The sequence below is a fragment of the Orycteropus afer genome, unplaced genomic scaffold (genome assembly GCF_000298275.1).
Source record: "Orycteropus afer afer isolate SDZICR_OR568_19922 unplaced genomic scaffold, OryAfe1.0 scaffold00036, whole genome shotgun sequence".
Taxonomy (NCBI): Eukaryota; Metazoa; Chordata; class Mammalia; order Tubulidentata; family Orycteropodidae; genus Orycteropus; species Orycteropus afer.
Window position 1 is genome coordinate 524,208 of NW_006921623.1, and position 23,079 is coordinate 547,286.

The 23,079-nt window shown below is 48.8% G+C and overlaps 1 protein-coding gene across 1 annotated transcript in view; it reads left to right on the forward strand.

The window, feature by feature from the left end:
• The window catches only part of TRIM29 (tripartite motif containing 29), a 32,217-nt gene extending 20,849 nt beyond the window's left edge, over positions 1-11,368 (forward strand). Inside the window, exons 6-9 of the mRNA XM_007936424.2 lie at positions 1,333-1,425; positions 3,756-3,851; positions 7,283-7,359; positions 11,306-11,368. Coding sequence (XP_007934615.1) covers positions 1,333-1,425; positions 3,756-3,851; positions 7,283-7,359; positions 11,306-11,368 — 329 coding nt within the window. The remainder of the gene's footprint in view (positions 1-1,332; positions 1,426-3,755; positions 3,852-7,282; positions 7,360-11,305) is intronic.
• Positions 11,369-23,079: the final 11,711 nt, after the last annotated feature.

Consider the following 23,079-nt stretch of genomic DNA (forward strand, 5'->3'; position numbering starts at 1 on the left):
GTGTCAAGGTTGTATCCTTTCACCATACTTATTCAATCTGTATGCTGAGCAAATAATCCGAGAAGCTGGACTATATGAAGAAGAACATGGCATTAGGAGTGGAGGAAGAATCATTAACAACCTGCAATATGCTGATGACACAACTTTTCTTGCTGAAAGTGAGGATGACTTGAAGTACTTACTGATGAAGATGTAATATTGGATTACATCTCAATATAAAGAAAACAAACATCCTCACAACTGCTTCTATAAGCAACATTACGATAAATGGAGAAAAGATTGAAATTGTCAAAGACTTCACATTACTTGGTTCTACAACTGATGCTAATGGAAGCAGCAGTCAGGACATCAGACGACATACAGCACTGGGCAAATCAACTGCAAAGGACCTCTTTCAAGTGCTGAAGAGCAAAGATGTTTCCTTGAGGATTAAGGTGTGCCTGACACAAACGATGGTATTTTCAATTGCCTCAAATGCATGTGAGAGCTGTACAAAGAATAAGGAAGAGCGAAGAATTGATGCTTTTGAGCTATGGTGTTGGTGAAGAATGCTGAAAGTACTGTGTGGACTGCTAAAAGAACTCACAGGTCTGTCCTGGAGGAAGTGCAGCCAGAATGCTCCTTGGAGGCGAGAATGGCCAGACTTCGTCTCACATACTTTGTCACGTTGTCAGAAGGGACCATTCCCTGGAGGAGGATGTCATGCTTGATAAAGTGGAGGGTTGACAAAAGAGGGGAAGGCCCTCAATGAGAAGGATTGACACGGTGTCAGTGGCGAGGGGCAAGAATCATGGAGCTGGCTCAGGACCAGGCAGTGTTTCATTCTGCTGTGCATAGGGTTGTTATGAGTCGGAGATGACTCGACGGCACCTAATAGCAACAACAACATAACTTGCAAATTAGTTTTATTTATTTAATTAATTAATTTATATTGTGGTTTAGGTGCAAGCTTACAGAGCAGAGTTTGTTTTACATTCAACATTTCATGTACATTTATTTTCACTTCCCAACCTTCTGATGACCAGAAAAACCTCTGGGTAGGGTGACCTTATGTCATAGTTTATCCAGGACCACCAAATTCACATCTGTTTCTCTTGGTGTAATTACTAATAGGACCCTTTCACTCTCAGAGGTATCCTAATTTGCATGAAAATTAAATGATCACCTTACCCTAAATCCAAAGGACATTTCTTAAAAATGGAATCAAGGTCCCATGATAGGCAGCTGGGGAGCTGTTAGGGGGTAAGGAGTACTGCATATCACCCCTCAGTCTCCTGAGTTAAGACATACCCCTCTTTCTATAATGACAGACCCCTGTTGCCTGCTTCACAGGTGGAGCCCGGACATCATACCAGCCATCATCCCCCAGCCGCCTCTCCAAGGACATCAATCAGAAGAATTTCAACAATCTCTATGGCACTAAAGGTAGGAGGGGGCTCAGCTCAAGAGTGGGCAGGGCCCAAGAGTGCGCTGTGCAGGAGGTGGGGTAGAGGTGGGAGGCCAGATCTGGGCCATGGGAAAGAGAGACTGGGACCCAATGTGAGATGAATGTGGAGAGGTAGGTGGGGTGGGGGTCCCAGAGAGGGGTAAGGAAAGTCATCCTGGGCTTAAAGTAGTATGTGTGTGTGTGTGTGTGTGTCAGTGTGGACATATGTGCACACATGTGCGATATTAGGCTGGAGGAAAAGCAGCCTGGAACCTTAGCAACACTGGAAACTCCCTGAGTTCATGTAATCTTTTTATTCCTAAGGAATGAGTCAGGACCTAGGGCTGAGCTGCCACCCTGAGGTTGGGTGTGGGGACATCCCCCAGCAAGTATCAGGGCACCAGGGCCCACAGAGTATCTTCACTGATTTGAAAAGTTGTATAGATGTTATGGCAAATTAGCTGAGCTGTAAATGGAAAAGAAGGCATGATCTGCAATGGGCCATGCCTGGGAATCTAGGCAGTACAATTGCTATGGGAGGTAGGTGAGTGACATGACCTACAACATGGGAATGAAGTGGGGCCAGGAAGGTGGCTTTCTCAGGGAGAGCTGCCACATGCAAGGTCTTCCCTGGCCCAGTGCACTGAGGGAAACTTCATGTCTGAAGACAGGGCCATGGGACTCAGTGAGCCCAGATTCTGGAGACCTGTTCCATCCCAGGGGTCCAGGGTACATGTCTACCATGGGTAAAGAGTGAGAGGACTGTGCCATAGGATCCATGGAGCTCTCGCCCCAGACAGACCAGGGCAGGTCAGCAGGAGTGAGAGGGAGAGTGGGAAGCCTCTGCAGTTAAGGCACAGGCCATGGAGAACAGAGGGGCAGGGTATCTAGTGGACAGGGCAATGCCCAGACATCTGTGTCTTGATTGATGATCAGCTGGTACCAACCACCACCCCCTTCTCCACATATATAATAGATTTGGGCCCCATGAAGGCAGGAACTGTCAGTCCTGTTTCTTGCCCTGTGCCCAGGGCGGAGCAGTAGGGGGCACTCAGGAAACATTCATTGAAAAAGAAAAAGAATAAATGAATGAGTAAATGAAAGGGTAAGGCTAATGGCCGCTTGGATGCTTGAATGGGCATACTCTTGAGGCCCTTGCTGCAGAACCACAGAACCTTTCTGAGACCCCTGTGGGAAGAATTTGCAAGAGGACAGGTCAGCCCTAGCCATCACTTACTGCAAGCAGCTGTGGGAGATGATCACCAGGGTTGGGGTGGCATTGCTGTGGTGTGAGCTAAGAGGGGCTTGTGACACTGTGAGAAGCCCCCAACCTGCTGAGGAAGAGGACCTTGGAGGGGTGTGCTCATGCCTCCATCATCCATGGGGGATGAATGCCCTCACAGTACCCCTGTGGTTGCCCCACATCCTCCCATGGCCTCCTTTCCTTCTTGCCTGTGGTACATACTCGGCAAATGGACATTGGTCAGCTTATTCAACTTGGCAAACAGATTTTAGGAGTTATATCAGCTGCCTGTGTCCCCAGTGCTTAGGATGTGCTTGTATTTATTTGTTCATTTGTTCATGCATTCATCCATCAACCATGCAATGAGCACCTTTGAGGAACCAGGCTATATGCCAGCAGTTGACTGTGATGCTGGGCCAGATGAGCATATTTCCTGCCCCTATGAAGCCCACAGCTCTAGGGAGCAGGGGCAGGCAAGTCAAGCTGCAATCAAGAGCCACGGAAAAAAGGGTTAAGAGCCATTCCGAGGGGAGGACAGGGTCATGTGGGGTGTGGGGCAGAAGTACACACAGAGTTGGAGGAAATTACATGTAAGCTGATACCTGAATGGATTTTCTAAGGAAGCAGGTGGATTACCCGAGGCGGAGGACCCTATCTGTGCAAGAAGTCTGGGTCAAGAGAGCCTGGTGTGTCTAAGCAGCTAAGAGCTCAGCCTGGTTGGACTTGAGGGATTGTCCTGGTTGGGCTAGGAGGGTGGGAAGGGAGGCCACAAGGCAAGTGGAGATGGTGTTAGGGGTGGGATGGGATAGCAGATCATGAAAGACCTGTGGACCATGCTAAGAACTTTGTACCTTATTCTGAGAGCAGTGGTTTTTTAGGTAGGGTAGGGACATGAGGAGACTTTATATTTTATCCTAAAACATAAATATAGAATATAAATATAGAAAGATGCCCTGAATGGCAGGAAGGATTGGGGGATGAAAGCCCAGCAGGGGCTGGAAAGCACAAGTCACAAAATGACCACATCCTGCCTTCATGCCTCCATGCCAGGCAGCTTCAGTCTGACCCCATTTCTTTTCCTGACAGGTAACTATACCTCCCGGGTCTGGGAATACTCCTCCACCATGCAGAGCTCTGATGATCTGCCTGCAGTCCAAGGCAGCTCCTCCTTCTCTCTGAAAGGTGAGACTCAAGCCCCAGCCCTCTGTGGGCCCTCACCTTGCTTTGTCCTTGCATTCCCCTCAGTGGAACGTTCCTTCATATCTCCTCCATCACTCCACAAGCCTGCCATGGTCCTACTTCCCCACTCACCAGCTTCTCACCTTGTAGAGGAGCAAGTGCTGGCCTGGAGGCAGGAGGCTGGAGTCTGTTTGTGGCTCAGCAGGACCTTGGGAAGTCACTGGGCCTCTATCATCTTTGCTGTGAAATGAGGGCAGAGGTGGGTGGGTTGGGCCAGATCAGCCTTTCTCAAGGCTTAATCACCACTCACTGGTTCTTGAAGATGCTCTACAATGAAAGACCTCAATGATCCATGGGCTGAGGAAACAGCACCCTTACACCTCTGGCCCTGGAGTCCCTGTTGTTGGGTTTACAAGCTGAGTCTTCTACTGCAGAAAGCCAAGCTAACTGTTCCACCTAGTGATTCCCACCATTAGTGACTTTAGAACCCTCTTGCTATGTAATACCCACTAACATCCCATAAAACTGGAGTCTTACAGAAACCTCTGAGAAAGGGTGGACTAGGGATCCCAAGCTTGATTCTCTTTTCCCTATACCCTGTCCCCTACCTGACTTGCTTCCCCAAGTTCTTTGACAAGGCTGTGTGACCAATGCTTCCTATACCTTGGGGTCATCCTGAGTGGGCGTCTTACAGTGAGGTCTGGGCCTCATGTTTATCCCAAAAGTCTTAAGGACAGTGGGTGTACTATGCTGAGAGGAACCCTATCTTTCTTATCCAAGGACATTTAGTGTGGAAAGATAAGTAGCTGGTGGGGTTGGCAGGTGAAGGACAGAGTGAGAAGGAAAGCCCATGCAGGGCAGACACACTCCCAAGCAGTGGCTTATACTGGTGGCTTTAACACCTAGCAGTCTCTTCCAGGCTAACGTCCCAGCCAACACCCTGACCAGGGATTTTTGGTGCTACCAAGGTGAAGGAAGACTATGAATGGAGGGTCATAGCCTGAAGGACCCCAGGATATCTTAAATCTGAGCTAGGCCTAGGAAGCTCTGGGACTTGCCTTGGCCTCTGGATTCCAGAAGATGTCTCCTTTCTCTTTGGTCAAGTCTGGACCATAGGCCATCTAGCATGTCAGATGGCTGCCCTCATATGGGATTCAGATCTTTTATGCCCCCCAAATATTCTCCCCATCAGCCTACATAAACATTCTTCTATCTGTGGCCATGCCCTGGGAGAGTTGGTTCTCCATACATTCCACCTTGGAAGAGTAGCAAAGGGACCCCATGATCACATTCCTTAGCTGGCAATGGCTTTGGGATAGGGGGTTCTGGGTAGGGGTTCCCAGTGTGCAATGAGAGTCCTTCCAGCAGCAACTGGCCCACCCACACACGTTCCAGGTAGTTTCGGATGAAGGCCCGCCTCTGTCCTGCTCCTTTCCAGCCCCACTGGGGCTAAGCCTTATTGTTAATGCCTCTCTCTCTCCCAGCAGGCACTGGGAAAATCCCTTATCAGTTCACCACCTTGGGACAGGCCCCTTCAGAGTTATCCAAACCATTGGGCGGCAGTGGTCTGTTTAAAAACAATCCTGGTACCTGTCCGTTTTCCACCCTTCCCCTTTTCTCTCATATAGTGGGGCAGGTGGGATATCCTGTGGGGGCTCTTTGCCACTTCTAGGGTGTCCTGGTCCCTCTTCCCTAGAATTCTCTGGTAGAGGGTTTGTGCCCTCACCCACCATCCTAGTACCCCCATCCTTGACTTCTGCCTGCTGTACAAGTTGGGTTTCCTGGATCACACCCCTGCCCCCATCCCCAGCCCTATCCTCATCCTCATATCTCCATGTCTGGTATGGGGTTTTCTTTCTTGAAACTGAGAGGTAGAGTCTGCACATCTCACTCAGGATCCATGGGACCCTCTCTTTCCAAGACTGCTCCACCCCCAGATGGAGGCAGAGACCTGGTCATCTGCTCTGTTTCCTCCTCTGCCTTCTTGCTAAGTGCCAATCCTGGGGGTGGGATGCCTGAGCTGGTGCCAGCAGTGCTGCAAGGGGTCTGATAGCAGGGCCTTCCCAGAGGCTTGGACTCACCAGGCAGAAGTCTCTCTCCTGGGCCACCCAGGCTGCCGCAGCCAGGACCAGATTCTTGTAACTCCAGTAGGGTCAGATTGAGTTTTACTCTGCAGGGTGGAGCTCCCTACCGCGCCCTCTGGGCTGAGGGGAAGAGTGGAGATGGAGGAACAGGCACCTTAGTGATCAAACCAGAGAATACCCATGTGCCCTGGATCTCTGGGCTTGCTCTCTCTACCCTGGGCTGAAGCCACACTAGCAAGTGACCACCCCTCCATGGGCCCCAGTTTCCTGCTGGTGAAATGGGAGAGGGAACAGAGCTGGGCAGAAAAACATGAATATGGATTTTGGGGTTGGGCAAAACCTGGTTCAGATCCCAACTGCTGCTTACTAGCTGTGCAACTTGGCAAACTGCTAAGCGCAGGGAAATGGTATGAGGGTTAGGTGAGAAGACCAGTGCTCCCAGAACAAGTACCAAAACAAAACAAAACAAAACAAAAAAACTTACTGCCATCAAGTTGGATCTGACTCACAGTGACCCCTCCTTGGGTTTCTGAGGCGGTATCACTACAGAAGTAGATTGCCCAACCTTCTTTCTGAGGAGTGGCTGGCTCGTGGGTTTGAACCACCAGCCTTCTGGTTAGCAGTCAAATGCCTTAGGCACTAGGCCACCAGAGCTCCCCCAGCACAAGTTACTCACTCACTCACTCAGTCACTGCTGAGTCGGATCTTCAGAAGAAGATTGGCCAATCTACTTTCAGAGTGATATTGCTTTAGAAACCCAAGGAGGGGTCACTATGAGTCGGATCTGACTTGACAGCAGTGAGTGAGTGAGTGAGTGAGTGAGTGGTGAGTGAGTGAGTGAGTGAGTGAGTGAGTGAGTGACTTGTGCTGAGGGAGCTCTGGTGGCCTAATGCCTAACGTATTTGACTGCTAGTCAGAAGGCTGGCAGTTCAAACTCACACAAGTAGGGCTCCATAAATGGGAAGCATTGTCCAGCCAGCACCAGGGCATTAGGGGAGAATGAGCTCCCCCTGGCAGGACGTTCTGGCAGGTTGTAACTTTCTGGGACACTGGATAGGGGAGGAGTCATGGTATGAGTCTTCAGGGTGGGTGGGTGGAATCCCCTAAGAGCCAGTGTGATCCTGACCTGGGTTTGGGGCACCACTCCCTGCTACCTCCTGATCTGCTCCTTCTCCTTCTGTCTGTAGGGTGCTTCTGCCCTTTGGCCAGCTCTCCAGTTCAGTTGTATCATCCCTTCAGGGTGGCTGCATTTGGTAATGGTCTGGACATAGCTTGGTGGTCACTTGGGAGAAGGAAGCTGTGCTGTCCCAGCCCCAGGACCTGGCTGACCAGCACTTCTTGTCTCTCTAGGCTATCCTTCCCTCATCCGGAGCCAGAGCCCTAAGGCCCAGCCGCAGACTTGGAAATCAAGCAAGCAGACTTTGTTGGTAAGTGAGGGGCTGCAGAAGAGTTGCCTGGACATAGGCATATCCAGAGACTTGGGCACAGACTCAGGTTCTTGAAAGGCAACCAACCAGCCATCATTCCCAGGCACTATGGGAAGATGGGACTTCTCTGGGCCTTGGGATACGGGAAGGAGGCAGCAGTGGCCTGAATACCTGCATACAGCAAAGGGTAGTAGAGCCCCAAAGCTAATAGTCATGGGGTCTAGTGTAAGCACACACTTTCTTGGCTTCAGTTTTCTAATCTGTAGAGTGGGCAGCCCTGGCTTGTTATTTGGCGAATGGTTGTTGAGTACCTAGACTTATTTGAATGGGTGCTTGGTCCCTGCCAGCTGTGGGATTGTAACATGCTTAGTCCAGGGGATAAGCATCCCCTTCCTAGGGAGTTTTCCAGCTCTCAGCATAGAGGCTATTGGGGTGATAGCATGGAGAGGGGAGGCTGGAGAGTTAGGAGTAGATAGAGTTAGGGACTCCTATCCAATGACTTGGGAGCTCTGGTAGCATAGTGCCTAAAGCACTTGACTACTAGCCATAAGGCTGGCAGTTGAAACCCACCAGCTACTCATCGGAAGGAAGATGGGGCAATCTACTTCTGTAGTGATACTGCATTGGAAACCCAAGGAGGGGTCGCTATGAGTTGGGTCTGACTCCAGGGCACATAACAACAGCAACAATAACATCCAATGACTTGAAGCCAAGGAACAACAGGGAAGTGTGGCCTTGGGATCTCAGATGCTGAAATTAGATGATCTGTAATCCTCCTTGAAGGAGCTCTCATGCAGTCATTAAACCATTCAGCTACTAACCAAAAAGTTGGCAGTTCAAGTCCACCAGCTTCTCCACAAGAGAAAGTTGAAGCAGTCTGCTTCTATAAAGATTTATAGCCTTGGAAACCCTATGGGTAGTTCTACTCTGTCCTGTAGGGTTGCTATGAGTCTGAATTGACTCAGTGGCAGTGGGATTTTTGGTTTTAATCATTTTTGGATCACCATGAGTAGGAATCAATTTGACTGGCTTGGGAGTCCCTGGAAGTGCAAACTGTTAACACATTTGGCTGCTAACCAGAAAGTTGGCAGTTCAAGTCTACCCAGAGGCACCTTGGAAGAAAGCTGTGGCAGTCTTCTTTTGAAAGGTCACAGCCATGGAAAACCCTGCAGAGCACAGTTCTACTCTGACACACATGGGATCACCACAGGTCAGAGCTGATTTGATGACAGCTGGTTTGGTTTTGGTTAATCCCTTTTAGAGCTGACATACCTGAGCTTGTCTGAGACCTCAGTGATCAGGAACTGTCTCTCATAGTTCCGTTTCTTGATTTCCCTGTTTCTTCCCTGAGGGCTCATGCCAGGTCCCACTGAAGGGGCCAGCCAGTTGCTCTGCGATAGGAGTGGCAACTTGGCTCCTGCTGGGCTAAGAGCCCCCCCCCCCCCCCCCGCCTCCCTGCTGTCTTTGCATGTGAAGGCCAGAGCGTGGGGAGGTGATTAGCTCTGGGCCACAAAGAGTGGCTAGGCTGGTTAATTGGAGAGAATCTTTAATTTGCTGGCAATGGGAGTTAAGTGATCGTGTGTGTAATTTGGAGCTGGGTCCAAGGGCATTGAAACAGCAAGATTGCAAAAAGCAGATATGGGGAGAAAAAAGTTTTCAGTCTCTACACTGGTCATTTGCTTCCTACCACATACCTTCCTACCCTTTCAGAGCCTGGGTCCCAGCAGAGAAGGCTCATGATGACTTTGAGACCCATGGTAGGGCAGGGCTCTGCAGCGCACCTAGTGTTGGGGGGAATAGAAGCAGGGTGCTAGTGTGCAAAGAGGGCCAGCAACTTGCTGTGTGACCTTGTACGTGTCATTCTTCCCTGTGCCTCAGTTTCTCCAATCTGTAACATGAGTCAGGTGACCTGGATAATTAATAGTCTTTGATTATCCAACTAACTTTCAGGTGCTGTGACCCCGAGCCACAGGGGAATGAGAGAAGGGCCCTGCCTGGATATGGTGAGGCTCTCTATTCCTGCTCATCTACCACTCTAGGCTATTAACAAGACAGTACCAATCACTCATCTGCAATCTATATTATTGACCCAGCTTTCCTGAAAGAAAGGCTTCAGCCATTTCCAGGTCTATTAACTGCCTATTGACCTCTTTGGGGTCCAGGCCAGTTCCTGGGGGTCAAAAGACTTGGTCCCAGGCTCTGCTCTGCCACTGGGTAGCTGTTTGACTTTGATTTTGTCCTTTACCCTCTCTGGGTCTTAGTTTCTTCATTCATTCCTTGGTTAAACCAAGGTCTATGGACTCTCCATGTCAATGTTCTACAGATCCCTGAGTCCTGCTCTGGATCCAGGCTTAGGTGAAGAGCTGAGTGGCAGATTCAAGTTCTTAGGCAGGCAGGGGCAAGGGCAGGGGCTGTGGACACCCTGGGTCGGGGTGGCAATCGTGTCTCTGTGGGACATTGGCCGAGCTTGGGGACAGATCTACTTCCTGAGACTCTCAAGGGACCAACGGTGCTCACATGGACAAGGGGCAGCTCAGATTTGTCCTGTGGTTCAGCCTGGAGGGCTGATTTCACAGGACCCTGATGAAGTGATTGGGAGGCAAACTAACGCTGATATGAAATTACATGTGAGATGTAATACACAGAGCTGGCTGGGGAAGTTGTCACTGGGCTCTTTCCCGGGAGACACTGCGTGAACACTAATGAGGGGGCAGGATGTGAGAGGTGAGGGGACAGGAGGGAGGAGGCTCTGGGTCTGTGTTGGGCTGGGCTGCTGTTTGCCCTCTCTGTACTCCTCTTGTCAGGGAGAATTATGCAGAGAGAACAAAAGCAAACATGTGAACAGTTGCAAAGCGACAAGAGGTGTGTGGACTCTGGAGCCAGACTGCAGCAAGGGCTTGAATCCTGGCTCTGTTCCTTACTGGCTGGATGACCTTGGCCAAGTTATTTAACCTCTTTGTGCCTTGGTTTGCATAACTATAAAATGGGTTTGATAATAGTAACTTACTTCATTGGGTAGCTGTAAAATTTAAATGAATCCTTACATATAAAACACTCAAAAAAGAGCTGTATAGTTTGGTACAGTATGGAAACAAAACAAAACAAAATCATTGCCATGGTCAATTCTGACTCATAGTGATGACCCTATAGGATAGAGTAGAACTAACTACCTCATAGCGTTTCCAAGACTGAAATCTTTACAGAAGCAGACTGCCACATCTTTCTGGCCTTTTGGTTAGCAGCTTAACCACTACTCCACCAGGGATCTTATAGAGTATGAAAGTGGTGTGTAAAAAATAGTAGCGATGAGAGCAGTGATGATTCAGTGGGAGACTTCTTGCCTTCCAACCAGCAGACCTGGGTGTAATTCCTGGCCAATGCACCCCATCTGCAGTACCAGCCATCTGTTAGAGGAGGCTCCCAGGTTGCTGTGATGCTGAACAGGTTTCAGCACAGCGTCCAGACCAAGGCAGACTAGGAAGAAAGGTCTGGTTATCTACTTCTAAAAAATCTACCCATGAAAATCCTATAAATTATAATGGTTCAGTCTGCAACCAATCATGGGGATAGCACAGGGCTGGGCATCACTGAATTCTGTGGTGTGTGGGGTTGCCATGAGTTGGGGGACTGAGTGGATTGCACCGGCCAACAACAACAACAGTAAGAACAGCAGCATGGTGGTGCTGGGAGGGCCTTCCTGGGCTATGGAGGGAAAGCTCATTAACCCACTGACCAGATGAACTCTAATTAGGATTTAAATCCAGAATTCTGATAACAACAAGGGATCAATTCTTGATCACAGGGTAGTCAGGTTGGGCCACAAGACTTTGTAAATTGTTGGGGGTCAGACCACTGCTGCCTCCTGTGGGGAGAATAGGGGAGGATGAGTCTGGCTGGTGGGTTGACTGCCATCTGCCCTCCCTAACTACTCTGGTTTCCTCCACAGTCTCACTACCGGCCATTCTACGTCAACAAAGGCAATGGGATTGGGTCCAATGAGGCCCCGTGAGTTCCAGACAGGAGAGAACGAGGCACCGTCACCCCTGCCCTCCTCAGCTGATTCTGCTGCTAGTGCCTTCTAAGCTACTGCTCCTATGTGGGCAGGAGGGCACCTGGCCCATGCCTGCCTCTCCAGCTGTCTGTGCCCTCTCTGGGCAGCCTTGGCCTCACCTCCTCCTCATTGGCCACACTTCATCCAAGCCCCTTTCTTGCTTTGTAAATTCAGACGGTCACCATCTTTCCTGTGCTCATAGACCAAACCATCCGTGGGGTAGGAGATAGGTGGGGCTTCTCTCCTCTAACCTACCACCCTCCTCTTGAGCTAGATTACTGGGGCTAGCAGTGGGTGCCCACATGGTCTCAGTCTTCCTCTCCTATCTATGTCCCCAGGCTTGTTGATGGTTGCTTTCCAAGGCCCCTTCTGCCATGATGTGATCAGTAAATATGTGGTCAAAACAGCTGCTCATCTCCCATCCACATAGACCTTCTTCCCAGCAGCCTGACCCTGCCAGGAGAGGACTGGCCCCATGTGCCCTACTCTGGTCACAGACTGCTCAAGCTGGCAAAACCTTAAGCTTTGGGCCATGCCGGAGGGAAGCCTTGGCATCCTCCAGTCCTGACCTTGAGTCTCCCCATCCTTGCATCTTCAGTCTCTGCTGGACATGGTTCTCCTGGCCAGCAGGATGACCCAAGCCAAGATATTTCTCTCTTTCTCTTGCTGGAATAGGTAGTTCCCTTAGCATGATATAATGCACCAATGAAAATAGCTACTGGCCCAGCTGCACTATAGAATTTCACTTATTTTATAATTTTGTGTTCTCCCTAGTGACGGAAAGTGAGCAGGCTGATGGAAATGTGGCTGAGCTGGTAACTGGAAGTACTCTTTACACGGGTGGCTTATACACTGCCCTCATCACAGAGGTTTCCTCTTCCTTCTGACTATCTTCATGTTAAATCTGGTGGGCCCAGGGCCTGGAGAGAGGACCAAACCAGGAATGGCAGGGTGGGGCTCCTCCTCCTCTCACCCCCAGGCCCCTTCCCCACCCTCACTTCCCAGCATTTTGGGGCTATTGATAGGGCAGGCCAGGTTGTAGAGGTGGGAGAGGGAGGGAGACATTCCGCTCGGGCTTTCCCCTCCTGAATAAATCATCGATTGCTCACTTCTTTTGTATTGAACAAGTGTTTCCCTGAGGGTCACGTGAGGGACTGGCTGCCATTATTGTGCAGGCACTTTTTCCCCTTCTGACAAGTGTGCTGACGTCTTCCCTCTTTTCTCTAAAGGCATGACTTCTTTGGGTCTCCTCCCAGGCCCTTGGCTGTCACCAGGGAGCAGGAACCTTCCTGAGGCAGCCCTTGGCTAACAGAAGAAAGGCCCAAGGGCGGGGTCCTAGGGATATGTTGACTACACTGGGGGCCATGAGCTGGAACGCTGACCCCTGGCCAGTCCAACTGAGTCCCCAGAGGGGAACAGAGCCCAGGAGGGTCCAGAGCTTTTTGGTGCTCCCAAATGGGCCAGGCTGGAGTGGCGACTGATCTGAGGATATTAGTCACTGGCGGCCTGCAGGGCTTTCTGGTGGCAGAAGCCCACATCAGAGGCGAGGAGGAGAGCCAGCCTCCTGTGGGCAGTGCCATCCTGGGCTTGGGGGATAAGGGAAGGAGACTTAGTCATCCAGTCCCTGGGTGCACAGGGAGACTTGGATGGGCATTCAGGGAGACCTTCCTGGAAGAGGCAAGTAAGACAAGAGGAAGCCTGATTTGTTAGCAAGGGGAAGAGGATGGGAGATAACTAAGCTCTTTCCCCTGCTGTGGTTAGGATGCCTCAGGCCCCTTGGTTCTCAATGTCTTTTCTCACTTGCCGGCAAACAGACCCCTCCCCCATCCAAAGCTGCTCTGGACTGAGTCAAGCACCTGAACCAGACCACTGCTGGTCCACTGTGGAGGGATGACTCTCTCCTACTCCCTCTGCCCACCCTGCTGGGCCAAGGGAGGTTAGGAGCCTGGCCATAAGACAGATTTCCCAGGAGGAGCCTTCCTGGAGTGAGAAACGGGAAGGGAGAAGTGGATAAGAGAGAAGGATGGCGGGAAAGGAGGGTATGAACGGACAGGAAGGGAGAAGGGATGGGGTACACCTATGGGGGACCTTCAGGCACTGTAAGGAAGAGATGTGTGAGGGGGACTGGTGTGCCTTGGCTACCTTAGTGCCCCGCTTTGGGAGGTGGGAGTACAAGAGTGTCCCAGGATTGTCCCCACAGCTCCCTGCCCTGGTGCTGGCTCCCACAAACAGTTGTAGTCCTGCAGCCCAGGGAGACAGTGTGGGCAGTCAGTCCCCTGAGTCTGCCTGACTTTCAGGACCTGCCATCCCTGTGGCTGCAATGGGTAGCAGAGCCACACTTTTATATATATATATATATATATATAATTTTATTATGATTTGGGTGAAAGTTTACAGAGCAAATTCATTTTCCTTACAGCATTTCATACACATTTCGTTTCATGACAATGACTGCAATTCCCCCACAGTGTGATAGCTGTCTTCCCACTTCTTCCCCATAGTTACCTCTTCCCTGTGTCCTTCCCTCCCATGCACTCCTGCCCCCCTGAAGTATCTCCCTGTGCAAACACTGCCCTTCTGTTCTCCCATGATTGATTGCTCCAAGGAATGTATCTACCTGATGTAAATATTCACCCTGCATGCCTGTTTATTGTTTGGCTGGAAGGCACAGGAGAAAGTCCAATTCCAGACCTGAAGGGTAACTAGAGGCCATACTTTCAGGGGTCTCACCAGGCTCCATCAGATCAGCAAACTTGGTCTTTTTCTTTCTTTTCTTTTTTTAATGATTTTGAGTTTTGGTCTGTATTGTTCTCCCACTCTATCAAAGATCTCCCTTTCTGAGTGGTTGATAGTGGCAACTGGGCACCCTCTGGTTCTTTTGGTCTTGTGATCAAATAGGCTGAGGATTGCATGGTCTACTAGTCCCTTGGACTAATTGTTCCCATGTGTCTTTGGTTTTTTTCATTCTTCTTTGCTCTGGATGAGAAGAGATTCATCGTTGCATCTAGATGGCTGCTTGCAAGCTTTTAAGACCCCAGTCACTACTCACCGAAGTAGAATGTAGAACAATGTTTTTGTGTAGTATGTTATGCCAGTGGAGCTTGATGTCCCCTGTGACCATGGTCCCAAGCCCACAGCTTCAACTACTCCCTCGGAGGGCCACACACTTGGGCTTGAGAGATGTCCAGACTCTCTGAGACAGACCCTGGCCATGTGGGGCCTCCGTGCTCTCTGGTCCACGTTCTCCTATTCCCCATGCTGTGGGGGCCCTGCTTTGATTTGGGCTGGAGGAGGAGGGAGGTGATGCTGGGGATCAGCAGGGGCTCCAGTCAAGCAGATGGGAGACCTGAGTTCTTGTACTTACTTGGTCACTTTTGGCTGTGTAACCTGGGCAGGCTGCTTGCCCTCTCTGGGCCTGTCTCCATCTACTCTGGACTATTCCTGATATCCTTTTCCAGCCCTAGTAGTCTGTAAGGCAAAGACCACAGCAAGGGGGGTTGGAAGGACTGGAAAGTTGAGTTTCATCCCAGGTTGGGGCTCTGTGATCAGGTCTGGATTGAGAGCCAAGGCAAAGTAGACTTCCAAATTCCCAAGACCCTTCCTGACCTGTGTACCCAGCCTGTCAAGGACTTGGGTTCCTGTCTTAGGAGACTTCCCTTTCATAAAGGAGGGATGCTGGGACCTCAGAAGCTTCTGGATCTTCAGGCCCCACTGGAGTATGGACTTTGTGATAGCAGAGGTTATTCTAGTGTGTTCTCTTCTGTATCCCCATCACCTAAACAGTGTGTGTAGACAGGTCTCTGAGGCCAAGGAGCAGTTATGGGGAGGGAGGCTGAAGGGGTGGGAGAAAAGGAGGGCAAAAGGAACAAAAGGGAATTGGGGGCATGGGGACATTTCATTGTCGGGGAGCCAAGTTGTGGGCTCCGAGGGTAGCATGTTCTACAGCAGTGTATAGAACCTGGAACCAGACTCCTCACCGCTCACCCACTGTGTGACCTTAGACAAGGCACCCCAGCCTGTCTGAGCATCAATTACCCCGTCTGTATAATGAGGCCAGCATAATACAGGGTTGGTTTGAGCAACAAAAACAAGGTACCTGGCCCTGCAAGTGCTCAATAATAATTCCCAAATCAAACCAAACTCACTGCCATTGAGTCAATTCGACTCATAATGACCCCTCCTTGGGTTTCTGAGGTGGTATCACTACGCAAGTAGATCACCTAACATTCCTTCCGAGGAGTGCCTGGTCGGTTTGAACTTCTGGTTAGCAGCCTTCTGGTTAGCAGTCAAGTGCCTTAGGCACTGTGCCACCAGAGCTCCCCAATAATAATTAGGAGCCAGTAATATTATTATTGTCAAGTAAACACAACAAATACAACCACCACAACAGCATCCCAACCTGGGACCACACATGATTTCCCATATATTTCACCTTATGCACTTGGACAGAAGGGACAGGGTCTGGGGCAGCCAGGCTATCCTCTCACCCAGCCCCTGAAACAGCACAAAGACTTCCTGCAGTTCTGAGACATGGCCAGGAGGTGGAAGCAGTTCACTGCAGTTAATGGACATTAGGGTTCCCTCTAAAGAGCTCTGGTAGCATAGTGCCTATGGCACTTGACTGCTAACCAGAAGGCTGGAGGTTCAAACCCACCAGCCACTCCTCGGAAGGAAGGTTGGGCAATCTACTTCCGTAGTGATAATGTCTCGGAAACCCAAGGAGGGGTCACTGTGAGTTGGGTCCTATGGCACATAACAACAACTAAGGAGCTCTGGTGGCGTATTGCCTAAGGCATTGACTGCTAACCAGAAACCCAAAAGGAGGTTGCTATGAGTTGGAATTGACTCAATGGCAGTGAATTTGGTTTGTTTTTGAGGGTTGCCTCTTGAAGCCCAAGGTGTCCAGGTTCTCTGCTAGCAGCATCTCTTTCACAAGGTTAGTCCCTTCCTCCCCCCATTTTTCATTAGTAAGCAGACTTGCCTGTCTTAGACCATGAGGTGTGTGACTGGGAAGGCAGTCCACTAGCCTGAGCAGGAGCGAGGGGGCTGGTTCTCTGCTTACCCACCAAACCACACCTGCCTTACTTGGAACCTGCTTAGGTGGGAAGAAGGTGCTGCTGGGTATCCTCTGTGAGACAGGCCTGAAGAGTGGGGCTGCAGGGTACATCAGCTCAGTCTGCAGCCCCTGTAGGGGACACACATGAGCCGGAGAGTAGGGGCCTGTGGGACAAGGCAGAACATCAAATGAGTGTGAGATGGAACCCATGGTGAGATCTCCTTGCCTCTTGTCATCTTCAGATACCCACCCATGAAATGAGACGTGTACCCTCCTCCTGATCAGAGAGTGACATCAAGACCGAGACCCATCTCATCCCAGGAATAACTGTCCAGAGTTGGATGCTAGATACTGGGGACATGGCCTAGCTCAGACCCACCCTGTTCTCCCACCAAACACTCAGATCACCTCCCAAGAGTGGCTCGGGCAGGTTTATCTTTCTGAGTACTGACTATTAAGCTTGACAAGGAACTGTTGTTCAGCCACATATACAGGGGAGATAAAAACTAATTGCTTGGTGGGTGTGCCAGCTCCTGGTCCCTAACTCATCACCTTGCCAAAGCTGAGACTAGAAAGAGGCAAAGGGAGAAAGTAGGGAGGGCACTGGAACCTATAGAGTCATCAGACTCTCCCATAGGGAGCGTGGCTATGGTTGAGTAAGCCAAGAATCCCCTCCTCAGGGCATGACATCAGTGTCCTGGGTGCCTGAGGCTCTCCAGGTAGGACAGGGAACCAGATTTGTGTGTGGGGGGGAGGGGGAGGGTCAGACTTTTTTTTTTTTTCCTACTTGCTATCAAGTCCATTCCAACTCATGGCAACCCCATGTGTGTCAGAGCAGAACTGTGTTCCATAGAGTTTTCAGTGGCTGAGTTTTTGGAAGTACAACTCCAGGCTTATGAGGTGACTCTGGGTGGACTCAAACTGTGAACCTTTCAGTTAGCAGCTGAGCACATTAATTGTTTGCATCACCCAGCAATGGTTCATGGCTATCAAGAAATTAATCCTGGCTGGCTTCATGGTTGTCCCTGGCAGCAAGCTGCTTTTCTCTAAGCTTGGTTCCACTTTTATGTTAAGACCCTCAGTGGGGCCAGATTGATGGGCACAAACTAGTTGGCAACTTACAGAAGACTGATCTGGCAGGTGGGAAGGTGCAACCCTTGAGAGTCCACCCCTGAAGAGGCTGGAAGGCTCAAGCTCATTCCTCGAGAGATGAGTGTGTGGGGATTTGCATGGCTTAGGTGTGGACCTGCCTAGAGGCAGGACCTGGACTGGGTGACCTGAAGCTCAAGATTAGGCCCACTACACAGGGGAAGGGATGGATTGACACAGGATGGCGCAGGACTGGGCAGTGTTTTATTCTGTTGTAGGTAGGGTTGCTGTGAGTCAGAGCCAACTCAATGGCAGGTAGGCTTCTGACAGAGGGAGACCATCATCAGTTACATGTGATTCTTGGTGTGCCAAGATCCAGGTACTGGGGACACTAAAGATACAAGACAGATACACTCCATGGTTTTCATGGACCATGCATCTGGTTGGAGAAGCAGATGCTAAAGTCATAAGTAATGGGACAAAAGAACAAATGACTTCTTTTTCCTGGTCCTCAGGGTAATTTAGTTAGTGATAAATGCCATGAAGGACACAGAACATGGCTATGGGGTCACAGTAACTGAGGAGTGTGCTCTCCTCTGAGGAGGGGGCAGCTAGGTTGAAGCTTGTGGTGAGAAGATCTGGGTGAAGACTTGACTTGGAGAATGAGTTGTATGTAAGGATGGGAGTACAGTATGGGGCAGGCAGGGTGTGGTCACACAAGGATGGGGCTTTGTTGTCAATGTCATGCCCCGCCCCCAGGAAAGTGGGTGATAGGTTATTGCAGTAAGAAGAGGAAGGACTCTGGCTGCTGAGAGTGGGATGGATTAAAGTTAAGCAGGAGTGAGGGGCTGAAGTGTGGTCCAGGTGAACAATGACATTGATGATGGGACTGACCACATCCCAGATGGAGGAGCCATAAGCAAAATGCAGGTACAAGAGGATGGCAGGCAGTGGGGGGAATGGCTAGGAGCACAGGCACATGGGCAGGGGAGGTGGGCGGGGAGCAGCTCCCTGGCGCAGGGAGAGCTGACACTAGGAGAGGGAGGCTGTAGCTGTCCTGTGACAACTAAGGAGGTTGGAAGAAGGAAGCCTCATTTGGGTGACCTGTCTGCTATGTGGGAGCAGAGTGCTGTCCTGGACTTGACTCCTAACTCTGCCAGTTAGCTGCTGGGTCAATAGAACAAGTGACTTATTTTTCCTGGTCCTCAGTTTTCTCATCTACAAAATGAGGCTAATATAAGCCAGGGTACTTGTTGGTTTTTTTTTTTTTTTTTTTTTTCAGTGAAGATTAAATTGAAGGAAGTAAGCTGGCACAATGCATGGCACAACCACTCAATAAATAAGTGCTCAGTGAATGGACCAAGGGTGGGTCTTTTTCCCCTCTCTGTCCCTTCTCATCTGAACACTGTTTGTGTTGCTGATGGTGGTGGTGGAATCCAGCCTTGCCATTCCAGGGAAGGAACTCATTCCCTCCAGAACCCCCTGGATCTGGGTTCTGGGAGCAGTCAGAGCCTGGGACCTTCCTTCCCCAGTTCTCTGGGCTTCGTGGGGAAGGAGAACCAAACTGTGAGAGGGACTGGAGGCTGATGCTTCCCCTCCCAGCACACAGGGCCGGCTGCTACATGCACGAGTGGCCGGGGTAATTAATTTACACATTTCATCCTGCTTAAACTAATAAGCTTCTATATCCTTCTTCCCCACTGAGTCCAAGCCTCCATGCTGGGCCTAGTGGAGACGTCACCCAGCCCCAGGGGAGGCAAGCAATGGTCCCCACCACCATCCTGTGGACTCTGCTCAAAGCTTTGAGACCCTGTGTCCACACTGTTATCTGAGGGAAAAGTCAGGCCTGCGTGTCTATCCTGCCAGCTGCCTGCCCACTGGCTCCCCTTCCTGAAACAGCAGACCCTGGTCCACAGATGACGGAGAAAATGAAGATGCCCTCTGTGGAATGATAAGGAACCATTTCCAAGAGAAATTGTTAAGTGAAGATAGCAAAATACAGAATAATGTGTGTCATGTTCTGCTACTGGTGTTAAGAAAGGAGGACTCTCCCTCCCCCAATCCCTGTCACATATTTGATTGTATGTGGATACAGCTTCTTTGAAAAGACACAGAGTCTGGAAGGACACAAAGTGCCTTCAAAGACACACAGTTTGGCTGCCTCAAGACAGAAATGGGAGGGAGGATCTCGCTCTAAACCCCTTGAACTCTAAATGTATTACATATTCAAAATGTATCAATTACTCAAAAATGAATGCAAATTTAATTTAAAAACCTCATTTGTGTAGCTAACGTTTATTGGGGACCCCTTTGTGCCTGAAGGAGCTCTGATTGTGTAGTGGTTAAGGCATTCAGCTGCTAACCAAAAGCCTGGTGGTTTGAACCCACCAGCTGCTCTGCGAGAGAAAGATGTGGCAATCTGCTTCTGTAAAGATTTACAGTCTTGGAAACCCAATGGGAGTTACTATGTGTTGGAATTGACTCAATGGCAGTGAGTTTGTGCCTGAGGAACCCTGGTGGTGTAGTGGTTATTTGGCTGCTAACCAGAAGGTCAGTGGTTTGAACTCATCCACCACTCCATGGAAGAAAGATGTGACTGACAGTCTGCTTCTGTAAAGATTACAGCCTTGGAAATCCTGAATGGCAGTTCTAGTCTGTTCTGTAGGATCATTCACTGTGTGTCAGAACTGACTCAATGGCAATGGGTTTTGTTTGGGTTTTTGTGCCTGGGAACAAGATTTAAAACAACAGCAAAAAACACAACAAACAACAGTTGCCCTGCGTGTGTCAGAGTGGAACTGAGTTCCAAAAGGTCCTCACTGGCTAATTTTTGGAAGTAAACCACCAGACCTTTCTTCTGAGGCACCTCTGGGTTAATTCCCACTGCCAGCCATTACTATTATTATTTTGAACATTTTGTTGTGGTTTGGGTGAAAGTTTACAGAGCAAATTAGTTTCCCATTCAACAATTGATACAAATTTTGTTTCATGACATTATCTGCAGTCCCCTCACTGTAATAAAAGCACTCTTCCCATTTCCTCCTGGGTTCCCTGTTTCTATTCACCCATCTTTCCTGCCCCTTCCTGCCTTCTGAACTTTGTTTTTGGGCAAATATTGCCCTTTTGGTCTCATATGGTTGATTGTTCTGAAGAGCACATTCCTTGGGATGTTACTGTTCATTTTGTAGGCTTGCCTATTGTTTGGCTGAAAAGTGATCTCCAGGAGTGGTTCAGTCCAAGTTTGAAGGGTGTCCAGGGGTGTTTCAGGGGTTCCACAGCCTCTGTCAGAGCAATCAGTCTGGCCCTTTTTATGATTTTGAGTTTTGTTCTACATTTTTCTCCCACTCTATCCAGGACCTGCTATTGTGATCCCAATCAGAGTAGTAGGTAGTGGTAGCCAGCACCGTCTAGTTCTTCTGGTCTCAGGCTACTGGCTGCTGTGGTTCATGTGGTCCATTAGTCCTTTGGACTGATTATTTCCTTGAGTCTTTGATTTTCTTCACTTTTCTTTACTCTCGACAGGGAGAGACCAATAGCTGCATCTTAGATGGCTGCTTGCTAGCTTTTAAGACCCTAGTTGCTACTCACCAAAGTAGGATGTGGAACATTGTCTTCACGGACTAGGTTATGCCAATTGACCTAGATGTCCCCTGAGACTGGTTCTAAGCCCTCAAGCTCAATAACATACTTCCCTGAGGTGTTTGGTTATGGCTAAGAAGTTTGCACTATGGTAAAAAAACCAACCAAACAAAAAAACCTTACTGCCATTGAGTCAGATCCGACTCATAGTGACCTCTCCTTGGGTTTCTGAGGTGGTATCACTACAGAAGTAGATTGCCCAATCTTCCTCTGGTGGGTTTGAACTACCACCTTTCTGGTTAGCAGTCAAATGCCTTAGGCACTACCCCACCAGAGCTCCCATATACCTGGATATATTTTCAGCTCATACAAGTACATATATAGAAGTGTCTTCTGCCAAATCTATATGTACTTGTGGGTATACTCCCATACACCATCCCACATGTCTACCTATCTATCCACTTGTGAATCATTGTTATTGCAGACTTGTGTATGCAATAGTGTTTACTGTCACTGCCTTTTACTCTTGCATGTCTCTTAGTGTTTTCCTTTGCCTCGGTCATGTTGTGCTGACCTCCTCTTTATTGTGTATTGCCTTTCCTTTCACCCAAATTAATACATGCCTGCTATCTATTTAGTGATTTTTACCTCCTCCCTTCCCATCCCTGGTAACCATTAAAGAATGCTTCTGTGTGTAAACTTTTCTTGCCTTTTTATAATAGTGGTCTCATACAGTATTTGTCATTTAGTGATTGACTTATTTTACTCAGGATAATGTCCTACAGGTTCATCTATGTTGTGAGATGTATTTGGGATTCATCATTATTTTTTAATACTGCGTAGCATTCTATGATGGTATATAAGTTTGTTTAGCCATTTATCCATTGATGGCCACTTAGATAGTTTCCATCTTTTTCCAACAGTGAGTAATGCTGTGATGAACATGAGTATGTATGTATCTATTCATGTCATGGCTTTTATTTCTCTAGGATATATACCTAGTAGTACTGGATCATATGGTATCTTTATTTCTAAGTTTTTAAGGAAGTGCCATACCATTTTCCGCAGTGGTTGTACCATTTTACAGTCCCACCAGCGTGTATGAGAGTTATAGTGTCCTCACACCTTTGCTAGCATTTGTTGTGTTCTGTTTTTTTGATCATTGCTATTATTGCTGGGGTGAGATGATATCTCATTGTTTTTTTTTTTTTTTGATTCTCATCTCTGTAATGGCTAATTATTGTGAGCATCTCTTTGTGTGTTTGTTGGCCTCCTGAATGTCTTTGGTGAAGTATCTGTTCACATCCTTTGCCCATTTTTCAATTGGATTGTTTTTCTTTTTGTTGTTGAGGTGTTGACATTTTCTGTAAATTTTAGAGATTAGCCCTTTGTCAGATATGTCATTGACAAATATTCTTTCCCATTCTGTAGATTCTTCTTCTTCTTCCTCTTTTTATTTCTTCTGTACTTATGCACCCAAAACTCACTGCTATCAAGTTAATTCTGACCAATAGTGACCTCTATTGGGTTTCCAAGGCTGTAAATCTTTATGGAAGCAGACTGCTCATCTTTCTTCCACAGAACAGCTGGTTGGTTTGAACCACTGATCTTTTGGTTAGCAGCCAAATGCCTTAACCAGTACACCACAAGAGCTCCTTTTTTTTTTTTGATACACATAAGGGTTTTTAGGAGGTCTCAGTCATCTGGTTTATCTTCTGCTGTTTGTGAATTTTTGGTTATGTTTGATAGACTATTTATACTGTGTATTAGGAGTCCTAAGTTTTTCCTTATTTTATCCCCCCCTCCATGATGTCTGTAGTTTTAGGTTTTATATTTAGGTCTTTGATCCATCTTCAGATAGTTTTTGTATATGGTGTGAGGTTTAGATATCCAGGTTTATCAGCACCATTTGTTAAAGAGACTATCTCTTCCCTGTTTAATGGAT